At 45.8% G+C, this 18,884-nt stretch overlaps 1 protein-coding gene across 5 annotated transcripts in view; it reads right to left on the bottom strand.

Annotated features, from left to right (window-relative positions):
- The window catches only part of BIRC6 (baculoviral IAP repeat containing 6), a 3,097,233-nt gene that overhangs the window by 2,831,759 nt on the left and 246,590 nt on the right, over positions 1 to 18,884 (bottom strand). For all 5 annotated transcript variants that reach the window (XR_011268132.1, XM_069607902.1, XM_069607904.1 and 2 more), the window contains exon 11: positions 425 to 571. Coding sequence is in view for 4 of the 5 variants with exons in the window: in XM_069607902.1 (XP_069464003.1) it covers positions 425 to 571 (147 nt within the window). In the remaining variant the exon portion in view is untranslated. The remainder of the gene's footprint in view (positions 1 to 424; positions 572 to 18,884) is intronic.

Raw genomic sequence — 18,884 nt, 5'->3', positions numbered from 1 at the left:
CGAGGGACCAGTCAATTTCCCCATATGCATGAGCACAACATGCAAGGCAAGAGTTAATGGAGTTGTACTGTGATTATTCTACAGAGATTTCTATGCATTTGAATACTAACCTCTGTTTCACTGGTCATTGAATCTATACTATTCTACTTCTCCTATGGGTGGATGTATCTGTTTTATAAGGGTTGGGGCGACAATATGTGACTAGATGTGACTAGATGTGATGAAATGTGGGATTCAGTCACTTCTCCCTGGGGTGCAGGGGCCCTTCCCTGTGAAGCTACGGAGGTGAGCCCGCAACCCGATACCCTTCCCTAGGGGTAGAGGCAAGCGGGACCTCACCAGGAATACTTCTGGCCTGACCAATTTCTACCCTACACCATCCATCTAGGCTAAATTGACCAAACCGGATGCTCCAGAATATTACCTGTAATGCCTGGACTTGAAGGATTAGATGAGGGTTTGTTGCCTTCCGTCAACTGTTCTACAACTTTAGATATAGATCCATCAAGTATATCGGCTTCATCAAGGTCATCACACGTTCCACCTATTTGAAGGAAATGAAGCTCTCCTCCTAAAACCAATGAATAAAACAGTTTTAAATAGAAATTAAAGTGGAATGGTGCACGAGACAATACGTGGCTGTAATCAATCTCATTCTGATCCACTGCAAATTAGTTAAACAAAACAGACAAACATTAAGTAAGGAAGTGGACAGACTTGGGAATGACAGAGCATTTAAGAGTATGTGCTGCTTGATTGGCAGCCAAATGAATGATTTCATGGCATGGGCGAAGAGGCTCCACATCCTTTGAGCACACGAGAAACTCGAAAGGTAGTCAATGGCTCGGAATGGGAAACAATCATTGTTGCAATAGGATTCAAGGGGTGAGTATGAATAATGCAGGGGCTATTGTGAGGTTGCGGAAAAGAGAAGGCTAAGAGGGAACCTCACTGACTGTAGAATGCCAATTTGTTTATCATGTTATCAGGAGCTTCAAAGGTCCAATCTGCTCCCGAAGTCTAGCCCTATATAAAAAAAGATGTCAAGCTGAGAGTTCAGCAAGGACCGAAATAAGGTTGGCATCTGGATGTTGCAGAGGGAAGCCAGACCAAACATGTACGCCACAAATTAAAATACTCTTGTAATTTCAGCCACATTAGCACTATGAAAAAAATAAAATCATACTATTTCAGTTTATCAACCATAAAAATACACACAAGATAGAGACAATACATTCATGCTAAAAACAAGGTCAAACATTAAAACCATCCTATCAAATTTAAAATATCCATGTAATAAATTAAAGTACAATTAAGACAGAGGGTAGATCTTTGCTACAAGTGCTTTAGTTAATTGGTCTGATTTTTATAAAAAATAAAAAAAATGAGGAGAGTCTAGATCTCACAGCCTCATCTATGAGACAACGATAATCATGTTTGGGACTTAGCCAATGTACTCGAGATTGCACTCCAAGCAGCCTTGCTCTGTGTATATAGTAAGCAATTGCTCGAACAACCTGCATGTCTGCACACTGACTCAGAAATTTCACAGCACTGGCCGATTGTCTGACCTCTGCCTCAATATGGTCATCAAGTACATTTTTCTCAACTAAACGGTCCTGCTATAGAACAGAAAATGCATGACTGTCATTGCCCTCTTCACACAGTGGGCACAAACTCGTGTTGGTTGGCAGCAAGTTTTGAGTAAAAGGCCACCGGAAGAATCCCCAATCGAAAACCCAAATACAAAGATTTTGGTAAGCTGGAATGATCTTGTCCAGGTATGATTTGTAACCCAGTTCATCACTCCAATCAAGATAACCAAGCCCCAGTTTCAAACACGAGGCGCCAAGCAGTAAGCATTCATTGCTTCTCTGCTTAACTCTGTTTTTTGATCTTCTCAATCACAGGGGCCTTACAGTAGTAGGGTGCAACCACACATCAGTCATGTCAAGATCATGGAAGGACCGGACATGGGATTGCCCATTTTAAGCTCCTACCGCCCACCATGGAGTGCTGCATTCCGATAACCTTCAAGACCATGCTGTTCCACAGTCTGGCCCAAAAGAGCAGGTCTAGCACGGATCTGGGTGGCTACCAAGGTGCTGCCCAGCTCTGGGAAGACCAAAGCTGTAGGGGCATTGGCAGGGAGCAGCAACAGTTTCGATTTGTATGTACATATGTGCAGAGCTTCTGGATGTTGCTGTACCCCCACATTTTGGAGCCATATTAGGCAGCAGGGATGGCTTGCTTATGGAATAAATCCAAAGCTGGGGAAACTGCACCTCTTCCATGCTTTGTGTGGAACGCCAGTATTTCTCCACCGACCTTACCTAAAGTGGCAGACTATTTGATAAACTGGGTCGCCCAACCAACCGACTAACCCAAGAACCAGATAATCATAACCTTTGACCTGTTTGAGCACCAAGACCGATTCAATGAAGCCATCGCTGATCTTCATCTGATCGTCATCACTGGAGAAGCATTACAAATGAAAAACCATGCTATCAACCTAGTGGACCGCCTCAATGTCCAACCGTAGCTGTTCTTCATCCAATCAACAAATACAGAAACACCACGTCGGAACTACAAACCAGAACAAGGGCCAACCAATAAACAAAACTACACCAAGAAAATCCACTGTAATTTAATAAACGCAACATCAATGTCCAAACATCCAACCGAAATATACGACCTATCGGACGGAGGTATCTACATCCCATTTGTAACTGAAACATGGCTAGACGACAACTACAAAATCACCCTCAACAACTGCCTGCCTGAAAACTTCAAATGTATCCAAGCAAACAGGAAAAGTAAAAGAGGGAGGGGGGGGCTGGCAATCCTCCACGAGGAACACCTGGCTATCAAACCCATTACACATCGATAAATGCAAATCCTTAATACTACGGCTATCAGTAAACCTGAAAACAAACCTGAAATTCATACTGATATACAAACCATCACCCTATGATGCAACCTTCGTAGATGCCTTCACAGAAGCAATCACCATCCTAGCCATCAAGCACAAGCTGATCATCCTCTGAGATTTCAATATCTGGTTCGATGAAGAAACCACAAGCACACAAAAATCTTTAACCACCCAACTAGCAGCAATGAATCTACAACAACTAGTCAAAGGAGCAACACACTCGGCAAGGCATACATTGGATGCAATCTTCGCAAATAAAGTACTCATTACCATGGCACCCCCAATTCAAATACTCTGGAGCGACCACCTCATCATTCCATTCATAATCACAATGGCCGTTCCAATAAACAAGGAACAAGACAAACCACCTATCACCATGAAAAGAAACTGGAGAACCATAAAAAATTCCAACCTAACTGAACTCCTGGAACTCCGCAAACCACAAGCAACAATCAGGGAAGAAGCTGACCTGGACAAAAAAGAAGCTTTACTCCGCACCTGGATCGTAACAATCCTAGACAATCGCCAAGGAAAAACCTTTCACTCCCTCACCTGAAAAACAATAGCAAAATGGTTCACCCCACTACTCAGTGCCATGAAAAGGAAAAAACGAAAACTAGAATCAAAATGGAGGAACAACGCTGCAAACAAACTGAAATTTCTGCAACAGATCCGCTCGTACAAAAAAAGATATACAAAAAGTGAAGAGTAAATACGATAAACGAATCTTCAAAGCACTAAACACTCAAAAAGAACTCTTCCAAATCATAAATAAAAACCCACTGGGATGCAATACGCCAATTCCATCGAAGAAACTATGATATGACCTAGGAAGCCACTTCAAAAATAAAATCATTACCATCCAACAAACCATACAAAGCAGACCACGCAAATCACACTACAGACCCCACCTATCCTTACGAGGAACATCCAAACAAACTACAAAGCTTTCCCGAAATATCAGTGGAGACTTGTCAAACTGGTAAATCAAAGCAACAAATTAGGCTGTCCCGAAGACCCCTGCCCCCCGGAGATATACAAATCGATTCTCAAACAAGCAACTCCCACGGAATACCATAGGAATGTCCTCAACTTTTCGATCTCAACAGGTAAAGTACCACAGGCCTTCAAATCGGCAAACATCAGGCCGCTACTCAAAGACAGCAGGAAACGTAGAGGACTTACTACAAACCCATCTCCAATATCCCGAACAAAGCCAAACTGCTAGAAACATACGTTTACAAAACTACCCAAGAATTCATAGAACAGCACTGCCTACTAGACCAGGCACAGGTTGTCTTCAGACCAATGAGAAGAATGGAATCAGCTCTCCTCTCAATATGGGACGACCTAAAAGCAAAACAGACGTGGACAACAATACTGCCTTGAAAAATATAGACCTATCAGCAGCTTTCGACACAGTCAACCACGACATCCTCATAACGAGATTAGAAGGACTGGGAATAACAGACACCGCCCTACTATGGATCAAATCCTTCCTAACAGAACAAACCATACGGATGAAACCTTTCAAATCCACGACAAGATACTCCACATGCGGAGTACCACAAGGATCATCTTTCTTCCTGCTTTTATTCAACATCTACCTACATCATTAATCAAAATCATCAAAATGCACAGCCTCACCTGCTACAGCTACGCAGACTACAATCTTCAAAATACAAGACACCCGAGAATAAAACGCAACACTAGAAAACTGCCTTTGTGATATATTCAATTGTATAAACCTGAACCACCTCAATATTAACCCAGGCCAAACAGATTGTCAAGAAAACTGAGGAGACAACTACATCCCTTGGCCAAGAGAACTCCATCACCCCAGAGCCATCATAGATTGTAAAAAACCTGGGGGTCCTGATGGACAACAATCTCACTCTAGAGCCGCAAGTAAACGCTCTACTCAAGAAATGCTTCTTTCTCATGCGAGCAGCAAAAATAATACTACCATTCCTGTAATTTATCAACAAAACACTTACCATCACTCTCTGGTCATGTCCAGAGTAGATTATGCCAATAGCCTATACATGGGTATGCCCAAATGACTTCTAAAAAACTACAACGCATACAAAATGCAGTAGCCAGACTCCTCAAACGACCCCGAAGAGAACACATTACACCCGCACTAAAAATACAACATTGGCCACCAATAAAACAACTAATACAATTAAATGTGCATCATGCACAGGGCAATACACAACCAAGTCACAAAATTCCTGAGAGATGAACTACGCCTACACCAGCCGACAAGAACACTCAGATCAAGCAACATCTGCCTAGAACCGAAACCCTACAACAGAAGAAAACTCAGAGGATCCTCTTTCTTTCACCAGGCACCAAAAACTTGGAAAGAGCTACCAAAGAATATATGGAACACAAGAAACCACCTAGTTTAGGAAACTGCTCAAATCCTGGCTCTTCACTGCGTAACTAGAAGACCACCCACAAGAATGCCCACACCGCTAAAACAATGAATAGCGATACCGATCCCGGGTCCCACCAAACAACCCGAACAGAATCCAAGGAACGCACTCCACAACATACAATAAGACAGAACGAGAGATAGCCACTAGAAGAGGACACTTAAGACTGAACACAGACCAAGACGGAAGCACTTCGACGAATCGCCCGTAGCATCCCGGACTGTACCACACTAGAAGTTCCAGCAGACAAATTCACATAGATGGGGAAAGGACACCACAACTCCTGCTCCGACAACCCACTATGCAGGACCCTCAAATCTAGCTGTTGCCGCACCATGCAGGATTCCCGAAATCTAGGCATCCAGCCATACTGTTAAGATTAGCTGCAAAACATAACCCATTAACCAAAAAGCTCAAACTTTGTGCATACTTAAATCACTCAAAAAAAATAAAAAATTAAAAAACACAACCACCTCTTGCACCGCAAGCCGCAGGCACTTCACCACAAAGCAACACATAAGCCGCACCAACAGCACACAAGGTTTGACATCGCCCAGATACACAAAGCTCAGCCCACAGTGTATACCGAGATAAACTGCCAACAGAACACCATTCCTTTCACTATACTACTCCCTTCTTCACCCTACTAACCCATCCCACCTTATAGTTTGCAGATCCGCCAGAGCGCCTGGGGACCAATTGTGTTGGCGACGGTGCACGGTACAATTACCTTTAACATTGGTGGACGCCTGGGTGATCTTCCAGGCGAGCTCTTTAATAAAAGTACTGCCACAGCCATTCAACAGATCATCACTGGAGCCAAGACACCTAAGAAGTGCAGCTGACCAGAATCAACTCCAGTATTGTCCAGGTGAAGCCCTGCATCAACGAGACCTTACATCGGTGCTTCAACCCCTGGACCAGTGGTAACTGTTTCGACTCCTCCAGGAACTGTGGTTTAAGCCTTCTGAGGTGTCCGGTAGACTGACCAACTCTCCCCTGAAGTTACCTAGCTGCAGATCTTACTGTTCCAAGTGCATCCTTGGAATTTGGACGATCTTCAGCTTGTACTACAAGACACTTGTTCTTGCATTTTCAGCCTTCATCAATGGAAGCCATGCAGGAACTGCTCCATCCATTGCAGATCACCTGTCACCGCCTGATCATGGGGACTCCCGTTGCAATAAGTATTAGGCTCGCTGGTGGTGTCCCGAGGTCACCTGCTCAGCAAGGGCTCAGCTGCAAGGTGCCTGGAACCGGGATCCGGAAACTAGATCCTGCATCTGAAAGGGACCTGTGCACCCGCAATCCGGGGCCTCTCTCGACCAGACCAAGCAGAGATTATTGGGGCGCCAATAGAATCGAGAATTTTAGTAGTGGTCCAAGTAGGAGGTTAAGTTAACATTCTGGTTTCTACACCCACCCCAGTCCTCCATAGGGTTTCATGGTTGTAAAATCCTGCCTCTATCTCACTTTCCTGACATATTTGTGGTGATCTGGTCAAGGATCCTCTCCTAGGCCTATCCTAGTGTAGTGAAATTGAGAGCTACCAACCTGAACTTTCCTAATCTTTTTGAAGTTTGGCTCGCAACCACTGCCATTGTCCGTTAACATAGTAAACCTTCCTGAAAAGTACAATTTAGGAACTGAATACTTTAGGGTACAATTTCCAAAACCATCTTATGGCTAGACTTACAAAGTGCTAGGGATTTGCTCTTAAGTGCTGATACTGTATTTTCTGAATCTGCATACTTGCCTGTTTTACACTCGTTATTGAAAGTTTATTTATTTACATTTATAAAGCGCACAAAAACAGCCCTTGGGCATCGTGGACCTGTTACAGTAGGCTTACTTAGTTGCGAGGAGTACAGAGGACAATGAAGACAATAATAGCTACCAACTACAATCCCGTTACAAGTTAAATGGTGGGGTTGGCAATGTGTTCCTTGGTTACAGTGGAACAAGACTGTGGTGTCTTATGCAGTGGGGAAGGCTATCGAGCAACAGGGATAAAATGGTGACAAGACATTAAATTTAGAGCAACAGTAGATTGTGTAGGGCATGATGGGTCCGTGGTTACAGTGGAGCCAAATCAGCCGTACAGGCAGTTCTTAGAGATAAGCTAATTACAGTGGAGTGCCGGGTCTATTGCACATGTATTAGTTGAAGAGTTTGGTTTTAAGCACTTTACGGAAGGCTCTGTATGATGCTTCCTTTCTGATGGCTGTGGGCAAGGCATTCCAGTTTTTGGGTTTTATGATCTATAGGTGAAAGTTAATATTTTTGATAGTAAGGGTGCAATTTGCATAGTGTGCATTTCTTAAGGCCTAATAAATCATGGAATTTCTTTTACTTTCCCTTCTAATTATTTGTGATGTTGCGTGTGGACTCAGTGTAGCCATTTTACATGCGAGGTATTGTTGTATTACTGTTTTGCAGTCGATTGTTCAAACTTTGAGTGAGAATGAAAGGACTTGTCATCAATCAGCATATGTGAAGTGAAGTACGTGAATTGCTAGCCAAACAACCGAGACACAATTTGGTGTTTGATACTTTTATGGGACTAAAGAAGCCATTGCACACAGATTCTATTGGAACAGGTATGCAAGTTACCCACAAATGATTGAAATGCAGATGAGTTGGATTTTTTTAATAATGAATGTATACCAGGAGTCATAATGTTTGTTGATATATTTTAGAGCATGCCCTGAAGATGGACATAATGTCCGAAATGCATCGGCTTAAGCCTCTGCCACAATAAAGAATACAAGATATTATTTGCACAAAGAACTTTGGACAATTTTTTTTTAACCTTTAAAGGTTGAACTAACTATAACTTTGAAAAAATAAAAAACATTTAATGTAGCAGTAGCATTTACTACACAGAAGGCATCTCCGAAGCTCAGTGGGAGTCCCACTGAGCACATTTTGCCCCTCAGTGTAGCCATAAACCACTCTCACCCCTCCCGGGTCTAGGGCTTGCCGCTTCGCTACCTACCTTGATTGGCTAAAATGCATGGTCTTCCTGTTTACCATAATAGGTGGGCCTCCCAAGATCCACAACCAGGGTTGATTTTAGTAATCCGTCTCAACAAATTAATCAACCAAAGAAACCATAAAGTGGTCTTGCAGTACAATAATCACATAAGCATTCTTTGTTGGCTGCCTTCGACAATGACTAGACACCAAGTCCGGGTGAACAGAAAATATGACAATGCATTACTTACCGTAAAAGCATTTCTGATGGTTCTGCTTAGATTCACATGCTGTGCATAGGTCCGGCATCCAGTGGTCACTGCGGAGTATTGCATTTTGTTTTTCGTAGTCGAAAAAGGGGACGTCGACAAGGCGTGTCTGTAACACTATCCCTATAGTGACGTGCGTTGTACCCACAATCCCTCACGCGTCGAGGTCCCTCTGTTTGTATTTCTCTGCCCTGAGGGAGCCTTCTAGACGTGAGCGAGTACAGAAAAGAGAGAAATATAGAAAAGGATGTCTATGCTCCTTCCATCCGAGCGGGGAGGAAGGGTGGGCGCATGTGAATCTAAGCAGATACAACCATCAGAAATTCTTTTACGGTAAATAATGCATTGTCTACTGATGTTTGTTAATCTGCTTAGAATCACATGCTGTGCATAAACTAGCGAGCAGTACCCGGAGTTGGCGGTGGGTTATGAGAAGGAACAGTAGAGAAAAGATGTCTTAATACTGCCTGTCCCACCTGGGAGTCAGATCTAGAGTGTGCATCTAGACAGTAGTGTTTTGTAAAGGTGTGCACAGAACTCCAGGTAGCCGCTTTGCAGATGGACTCAAGGGGAACATTTGCAATGAACGCTATGGAAGCCCCAGTTCCTCAAGTGGAATGTGCTCTTGGCTTGAAGGGTAGTTCTCTCTTAGCAAGAGTGTAACAGAGTGATGCATTGAACAATCCATCTACATATAGTGGACTTTGAAACTGCATCTCCTTCTCTTCCTGCTGCCACAGAGACAAAGAACTGATTAGTCTTTCTCAGTGGTCTGGTTCTTTCCATGTAGAACATGACAGCTCTGCGTACATCTAGTGTATGCAGACTTTTTTCTCCCAAGCTGGAAGGGTTTTGAAAGAACGTTGGTAGTTCTATTGACTGGTTTACATGAAATTTTGAGATGAATTTTGGTGCAAACCTTGGGTGTGTGCGTAGAACCACCTTATCCTTGTGAACTGTTACAAAGGGGTCTAGTACAGAAAGAGCCTGTAGTTCACTTACTCTCCTAATGGAGGTGATAGCTATTAGGAAAGCAGTCTTAAGAGTGAGGTCTTTAAGAGTTGCCTTGTGCATGGGTTCGAAAGGAGGGCCCATGAGTCTAGAAAGTATCACATTTAAGTCCCGTCCGGGAGCTGGATTAGCTATCGGAGGGTGTATTCTCTTTACCCCCTCCATGAAGGCCTTGATAACTGGTATCTTCCACCACGACACTAAGTTGGGAAGTGGTGTATGCAGAAAGTGCCGCTAGGTGGACTTTAATGGAATTGAACACTAGACCTGAATCCAGTAAATGGGTCAAGTACAGAACAATGTTAGTGGGAGAGCAGTCAACCGGGTTGATGCTCTTACCTCTACACCAGATGACAAATCTTTTCCACTTGCTAGAATAGCAGTGGCGAGTATTAGGTTTTCTGGCTTCCCTGAGGATGTCCATACATCTCTGCGGGAGTTGTAAATGTCCAAATTCTATGATCTCAGGAGCCAGGCTGCTAAGTTCATGGTCTGAGGGCATGGATGCAGTGTCCTGCCCTTGTCCTGTGACAGCATGTTGTACGGGCAGGGAAGTTTCACTGGGGGGGATAGGGACATCTCCATCAAGTGAGCGAACCATGGCTGCCGGGCCCACATTGGGGCCACTAGTATCATGGTAACCTGCTCTTGGTGCATCTTGTGCACCACTTTGTTGAGAAGGGGAGTCGGGGGAAAGGCATAAACAAATTTCCCTGACCATTGAATCGACAGACCGTTCCCCTTGGACTGGTTCTGGGGGTACCTGGAGGCGTAACTTTGGCATTGTGAGTTCTCCAGAGTTGCCAACAGGTCTATTTCCGGGAATCCCCATTGCGTGAAGACGTCTAAGACGATGTCTTCGTGCAATTGCCATTCGTACTCTTCGGGCAGGGGGAAGTCTCTGCCGAGTTTGTCTGCTAGCAGATTGAGTTCCCCTGGTACATGTTGTGATAGTAGGAACATGTTGTATTTGAGAGCCCACTCCCATATATTCTGTGACAGCTTGGACAGTCCTGGAGAGCGAGTGCCTCCTTGCTTGTTGAGGTAGTACATGGCTGTGGTGCTGTCTGTGAGGACCATCACTGTCTTTCCTTGTAGGTGTTCCTGAAAGGCTTTCAGTGCTTTGAACACCGCTAGTAGTTCCAGCAGGTTTATATGCTTGGATGCTAAGCTCGGAGTCCACGCTCCGTGAGCAGTCTGATGGGATAGGTGAGCCCCCCCCATCCTGTAAGGGATGCGTCTGTGGTTAGAGTGGCTTCCACTGCGGGTGTGGCAAAAGTTTTCCCTAATAACAGGTTTTCTTTTGTCCACCCCCGTAGCGAGAGAACCAAGGCCTGCGAGACCACCACTAGATCGTCCCATTGTCCGCTGGCCTGACACCACTGGCTGGAGAGCCACTCTTGCATTGGGCGCAGGCGCGCGTGAGGTACCAAATAAATACATGACGCCATCATCCCTAGCAAGCGCATTGCTTTGCGTACCGTCACCTCTCGACCTGCCACATAATGGGGGATCTGAAACAGCATGTTTTGGACCCTCTCGTTGGAGGGGAAGACGAGGCCGTCCTATGTTCGAATTAGAGCCCCTAGGAGTTGTTTGATTTGGCTGGGGTCTAAGCTGGACTTCTTTTCGTTGATGGAGAAGCCCAGTTGGGACAAAAGGTCTACGGTCTTTTGGGTATTGGAGAAGCAGGTTTCGTAAGAATCCCCTGTTATGAGCCAGTCGTCGAGGTAAGGGTATACCGGGATGGATAACCTGCGCAGGTGGGCCGCTGCCACTGCCAGTATTTTCGTGAATACCCTTGGTGCAGATGCTATCCCGAAGGGTAGTACTCTGAACTGGTAGTGTTTGTTCTCTATCTTGAACCTGAGGTATTTTCTGTGCGCTGGCAACATTAAAATATGAAAGTATGCATCTTTCATGTCTAGTGTTGTCATGTAATTCCCCCTGTGATAACAGTGGGATTACTTCCTGCAAGGTCACCATACTAAATTTTTGGGGTTTGACAAACTTGTTCGCTGGGCACAGATCTAATACAGGGCGCATGGTTAAGTCCTTTTTGGGTACAAGGAAGTACACTGAATAAATACCTTCTGTTACCTGAGATAGGGGGACAGCCTCTATAGCCTCTTTTTTCAGTAGCTCTTCTACTTCTTGAAGAAGAATGGTGAGGTGTTCCGGTGTCATGCGTGGGTTCCGTGGGGGTCTGTACTTCGGGGAACCGTTGAATTCGATGCAGTATCCGTGGGCTATGGTGGAAAATACCCAGCGGTCTGACGATATTCCCTCCCATGCTGAAAGGAACGATGTCAGCCGACCCCCGACCGGTGATGCATGGGAGGGGACCCGAATCTTCGAGTCATTTGTTGGTATTGGGCATGGAACCTTTGGGGCTGGAGCCGCGACCTCTTCCTTTGCCACGGCGTTGGCCTCTTTGACTGAACTGAGTGTTGTTACCCTGGTTAGAGGGCCAGTTGGTAGCAGAGTAAAATTGCTGTTGGTTTTGCTGCTGGTGTTGGCCACGAAAGGAGCATCTATTGCCATAGCTGCGTCTGTTAGGGGGCCTAGAAATTTGGTCAAGAGTCTTGATGGTATCAAACTCTTTCTTCGCATGTTCTAGGGCCTCATCAACTGCTTTCCCAAACAGATGTGTTTGTTCTATGGGCTTGGGGTTCTGGTGCGTCCTCTGCTTCGCTGCGCAGCTTGCTCCACTGTGCATCTGCGTAGCTAGCTAGTAGGGAATTGTTATTTTCAATCCTAGTTGAGAAAGCGGCGGAGGTCGTGATTCTCTTCCCAAGTGCATAGAGCTTCTTGCCCTCTTTGTCAGGTGGTGCCTCACTAGTGGATAGTGGTACCCCCGCTCTTTTTCTTGTATTAGTAACTACGAGGGAGTCCGGAATAGAATGTCCTCTGATGTACAAAGGGTCAGAGGACGAAGGGCTGAAGAGCTTTTCTATCCGAGGGTTGACCCATCTGACTAAGGCAGGATTGGAAAGGGAAGGAGTTATTCTTCTCTTTATAGAAGCCAGGAGCGGAATAGACTGACTAACAGGGGCTTTTTCTTTAATAAATTTCTCTACAAAGTCTATGTCAGGAAGAGTCTCCCCTGTGTCTATTTCAAAATGCGCTGCTGCCTTGCGCAATAGTGCATTAAGTGAAGGTTGGTCATCTATGGGAGAGGTGTTTCCAATAGGTGAATCCTTGGGAGGAGAAGGGTGAAAGACATCAGGGTCTGAGTGCACTGATGGGGATTGCCAAGGCTGCGAGGTAGCTGTATCTTCTTCAAAAGCTCCTGCACTAGTGTAAGGATCTTCTTCGAACCCCTCTTCCTCATGTTCTTCCTCTCCACCCAAACACTCATCTTCCTGGAGGTATTGCTCCTCTTCAGTGAGGTCATATACGTCTGTAGAAGGGGGAAACAGCCTAGGAATCTTGACCCTAGGGTCATCCTGGGGCCATTCTCCTGGTCTTTTGGGTGTGGGTGGGTTTTGGCTTCCCAAAAACCTTTCCATTTTCTCCATACAAGAATGGAGTCTTTCAAGGGTCTCATGGGGGACCCCTGAATAGTCTAGAGGGGGGAAATCGGTGTCTTCACCTTCAAAACGCTTAGAACGCTCCCACAACGTCGAAGAAAGGTTTCCGTCGCCCTCCGGTAGTTCAGAAGTGCCCTTAGATGAAGGGGGCAGTTCCTGGCTACTCTTGCGCTTTTTCGGCGTTTCCATAGCTTTTTGTGCGGTATTCGACGTTTGTTTCGTCGTCCGCTTACATTTGTCTTCGGAAACAATTCTCGCCAGGCTCTCGACAACGAGTTTGTCAGTAGAGGGCTCTGGTGTCGACGTTGGCTGCGTTACGCGTTGTTCCTCGACGGCCGCTCTCTGGAGCGTTACGTCGGATGATTGAGGTAGCGCCCGTGTTTAATGAAAGCCCAATCGCTGGTCGCAGCTGCGTTTGCGGGTGGGGCTTGAGACCTTTACGGTCTGAGGTAGACGCCGAAGTGCCCTGCGTCCCCTTCGGCGCTGATGGATCCTTCGTCTTCGACGAAGAAGAGCCGTGGGTTGTGTGCTTAGGCCTATGGGGTCTATGTGCGTCCTTGTCGCCGGGGTGTTCATCCCCATAAGCAGGGCGTGAGCCGAGCCCGTCGGGGCCGGGGACGGACGTCGAGGAGCGCGAGCGCTCCTTCTGGGGGTTAATGACTTCCGTAACGGACGTCTAGTTATCACCCTCCTCGTCACATTCTGTAACAGCGGCGGCGGGTGAGGATACTGACTTCGACATAGCGTAGTCGGCCCACCTCAACTTTTCGTTCTTTAAGAGTTCTTGGTTTCAAGAGCTTACAGGCCGCGCAGCTGTCCTCCTTATGATCGAGGGGCAAGCAACGATTACAGAGCTTGTGTTTGTCCTTCCAAGTGTATTTGCCCCTACAGCGTGGGCAAAACTTAAAAGGGGTCCTCTCCATAGCTGAGGCAATAATAACTGGTGATAACAACCCCAAGGGAAAGATAGGGGAGAAAGGAAGACATTCTCAAAGAGAAGATAAAAGTTCGAACCCTCACTCTCCCTACTGTATGTTGGCCGGTGAGGCCAGGCCACGTGTTCGGCAGCGCCGAAGGATCTCCTCCGTCTCTTCCCCTCCGTCGAAAACCTGCTCGGCGGAGAAACAGCTTCACAGCTAACGTCGAGGGGAGGGATCTTTAACAATATAATAAGTATAATTAAGGACCGAAGTCCGTAGTAAGTATTTGCAATGTCTCTCTAGGAGCTCCGCGTAAGGCGACCAGAAGCTGGGCAGAAAAAAACAATCTGAGGGACCTCGACGCGTGAGGGATTGTGGGTACAACCCACATCACTATAGGGATAGTGTTACAGACACGCCTTGTCGAAGTCCCCTTTTTCGACTACGAAAAACAAAATGCAATACTCCGCAGTGACCACTGGATGTCGGACCTACAGGATGTGATTCTAAGCAGATTAACAAACATCAGAAATATATATATATATATATATATATATACACACACACACACACACATATATATACACACATACAGTTGGCTAGGAGTGTACAGTTTTGTCACTAACCATGGGTGCCCCAAACAGACACACTCAGCTATTTCCTGAGACATGCAATGGCACATATCTGGGCTAGTTGTCCATTCTCCCCAATGGGGAGCCATCCCCTTTGAGGCTAGGGAGGTGAACCCACTAAGTAAGACCCCTCCCTAGGGGTCTGGGAAAGTTGGACCATACGAATATTACCAACACTGCTTAAACCTCGTTGACTTCAGGTAATGCTAAATGGTCATTTAACTCTGTCAAAGAGGAACAACACACTTCCTTTCAAATACGGCGGTGGAAATAAAGAGGCGCATAACCTTGAATGGGGGGGGGGGGGGAATAATCCTACACAGAGGTGAGTCTCAAACGTTCGAACGTCCTAGAAGGGCGGTGCCATGCAGCATCGCAGCACCAGCTTGGAGGAAGAAAGCAAGAGGGGACTCCGGCACTGAAACCAGCGAGTAAGCCACAACAAAGACAGGGACGTAAATACAGCCTCTCCTGGTGGCGTGACCATGCTGCAGCCGTGGTGGGGCTAGGGCACGAAGAATTACACCAAAACCAGGGTTACATGAAGGAACAAATCGTCCTCTCTGAATACGAGGAAGGAGACTGCAGACAAGCGCAGAGTCGTACCAGAGAGAGTAGAACAAAAACCACCATGCTGAGATGCTATCCCGCTGGAGCGGACCTGATGGTAACAAAGGTACCAGGGTTGTCCACCAGGGCAAAGGGTAGGCGGGTGGAAGAGGACAGAAAGCCAGAAGGGACTACAGGAGCTCTGGACACCAGTCTTGAACATTGGCCACAGCCAAAGATCACCCAAGCTAGAGAATATTAGGGGTCAAGAAAACCCTATTGAAACAGTGACATTCTACATTATCCGCGAAGAAGCAACCCTGGAGGGTTCAACAAGCAAAACAAAAACCAGGGGGGTCGGGAGGGGGGTGACCAAACTGGTGGAAAAGGAATCAAGTAAACATTCCTCCATTAAAAGGATATAAGACTTTGGAGTTATAGCAAGACCTGCTACATTTCCCAAGGAAGCAAAAGAGGGAGCTGAAGAGTCGTCTCTGGTGAACTGACAATGAACATTTTATATGGAACCGAGAATAATATCCAGAGAGATTACTGGAAAACCTGGGATGGGCAACGCTGTAGCTAGAAGCACAGTGTTCTGGTTTAATTTATGTTGCGTTTCCACAGTCGTAGGGCCAGATATCATATTAGACTTTTGGACTGATGACTATTTTTGTCAATAAATTAGCATCCTTAACTTAGTAAGCATGGAAATCCCTCTTAGCAGTAGGGATAGTTATGTATTTGCCTTTATAGTTCAATAAACAATTGAAATGTCTTCCTTGAGACCAACCCCTTCCTTATGGTTTGCTACAGCAGCTGCGTGAGGGCGCAGATCAGCTGTTCTTAGCCAGCTTCCTGCTACTTCTTTATGGACCCTGTTCCAGTTTGTTTTTTCTTGCTTTGCATCTCAAGTACTAAAGAAAGCAAAATGATGGCATAAATGTCTAGAACGTTTTTAAGAAGTCTTAGCAGAGTAATTTAAATGGGGTCAATTAGTAATAGAGGACTACAGAGCTGCGAGTAGGTAATGTAAGGCGCTCATGGTGGCAACAATTATATGGCATTTATAACGCAGCTATACACAAGTCTTTCAAGGCGCGAAAGTAAGACAGACAAGTGATCACAGTTCAAGGGTGTTTATTGAACAAAGTGCTGTATACAGGTTGGTAAAACGTCTAATCTAAACCTAAATCCAAGATGGGAACAAACCGACCATCAAATGAAAAATAAGGCAGTCCTGGTGGCGTTGTGTCAAAATAAAAAGGCCTATACTAAGAAACCTATTGCCAAACCTTACAACTAATAGAAAAAGGGTGTGGGCTAGTTTTCAGAAGAAAGTTCTCAAAAAATAAGTCAAGATGATGAAGTAGCTTGGGTCTTCCTTCCCCCACGTTGAGTACGGGGTAAGATGGGAGCTTGGAGCACAGTACACTCTCGGGCCTCTCCAGCACAAAATGACTGTTCCAATGGGAGCTCTCAGGACCGGCGATGGCCAAATCTCGTTTCCTTTGAAAGTCTCTTGCCTTTGAGGGCCTGACGTGTTCAGGTAACAAAAAGTTACTTGAAGCAAATGAGTTTGTTAGGGTGAAAACGGTCCACAACTGGGTCCCCCTCTTCGTGGCACCGACCCAGCACAATTACTGATCACAGTTAATGTAGGGTGATGGCTTCGCCCCTGTGTCCCCCTCTTCCGGGTGCTGACCCCTCACGTACCATTCTATAAATGATCATTCCTTTATCAACCAACTTTGGGTGATGGCTTTACCCCTGGATCTCCCTCGGTCTGGCTTGTACCCCTCGGTTTTTGCGGGATTTCTCCTCCCTTCGTTTTACAATGTCTTTTCAAATAGTCCATAGTGGCCATCCCTCGGCCGGGTTCACGTCTGTCAACGCTTTCTTAGGATTTTAGACTTCACCCCTCTTAGCCTACCCCAGTCAGGTTCACTCTTGCTAACTTCACATTCACAATTTTTCACTGTCATTGGGATTTGCTTCCCTTTCTTTCACAGAGTTGTAGATCAAAGTCTTTCGATTGTATGGGGATTTTGCTTGACCCTCAGTAGGACCACTTTGACCTATTACGGTGGCCTGCCTATGGCTTCTTGGTTTCTGTAGTAGATTGGGATCCACCAGGGTATCTTGAGTTAGCACTCATGTGGTGCCGGTTGCTATCTGCAGCTAGTCTCTCCTTTACACTTTTACAGTTTTCATTGTTCATTGAACTTGGTTCAAATGCGCTACTTTGCGATTCTCAATTACCACAGTCCGGTTCTTATCAGTTCTCCCCTCGACTCACTGGTTGTGATGAACCGCTTGGCCACTTATCTGGAGTCAAGGCTGGTACCAAGGGCGCGGGATCTTCCCACTCTGCTCCTGCTCATCGGCGTAGGCTTTGCCACGTGTACTGTTGACATCGCCTGCAAGACATGTGCCATTATTTGCGGTCTTAGGCCCTCTTCCACGAAGATTCTGCAGGTCTGGGATGAAAAGGGCAAGGTCACTTCTCTCCTCACCACCCTCTCGGTTCCCGCCGCCTTTCTCCTTCTCTTGAACTGCTGCGCCTGCTTAGCCGTCTCGTCATGCTGTCTGCCGTGCTCACTGATCTCGGGCTCCACCTTTTAACCCAGTGGGGAAGGGAAAGGGCCGCAAGGTGTGTGCGATTCAGGTTAATTGCTAGACTTTACCCAACCCTTGTATTGGGACAGGTCAGATAAACGGCTCTGGTGTTAGTCTGTTGTCCTTTGTATTGTGTGAAAGTGTTAAGTGTCGGAAAGGGGGTGTGGGGGTAGTGGTTTTGAATGTCCTACATTTGAGGATAGGGAAATTGTGTCAAAGGGGGATACTGTATCTCACCTGCCGGTGTGCACTCCCACAGGACCCCCCCCCCCGTCCAGGTGATCCTCACTGGTCCACCCCCAGAAACTGGATCCAATAGCGATGGCCATATGGAAAACGGATCCCTGAGGTTTAGACAGGGAGACACCTTCTGGATTCTCACAGTAACTAGCAGGCACTATTAGTGGGAACAATTAACACAAGTAGGGTTTATTAAGCCTTTTCTTTCACTGATAAGTCTCCATTGTATAGCATTAAAACCCTGAGATTTGTTTGGGCTCCCATTAGCACAGCAGTATCAACTGGAGTTAGGGGAAAATGTGGTTTGTGCCTAAATCGCAGTCCAAGTTCAAATCTTTGCTTCACCACTTAACCAACGTATGATACTGGACAAATCGCAAGCTCAATGTGCTTTAGCTTCCAAAATTGGGAGTCGCTAGAACCGACTCTGTTCACCATGTGCTCTATTAAAAGATTTGTGTGTGATCTACTAGACTATGGTTGACAAAGCAAAGAATTCGGAGTTGCTAATAGGGAAAATATTTTTCTGCTTCAATGTATACTCCATGCAACAAAATGTTTCTCCCAATTGTGGTGCAGCCTGGGGATATGGGTTACAGGTGCCATTGTTGACCGTGGAGGAGTTTTAATAACAAATATATTGAATGTGTTTAATGGCTAAGGTGCTATTGGGCGCATTCAATTAAGCTCAATATCATTGCAAAAAGATTTTAAAAAACAATACTTTTGCAGCAGACATATAGGAGAGAGTGCTTTAGACAT

Source organism: Ambystoma mexicanum, chromosome 4q, assembly GCF_040938575.1.
Source record: "Ambystoma mexicanum isolate Mex_15411 chromosome 4q, UKY_AmexF1_1, whole genome shotgun sequence".
Lineage (NCBI taxonomy): Eukaryota > Metazoa > Chordata > Amphibia > Caudata > Ambystomatidae > Ambystoma > Ambystoma mexicanum.
The sequence above is the reverse complement of the archived record's forward strand: the minus strand, read 5'-3'. Positions and strand labels throughout refer to the sequence as shown.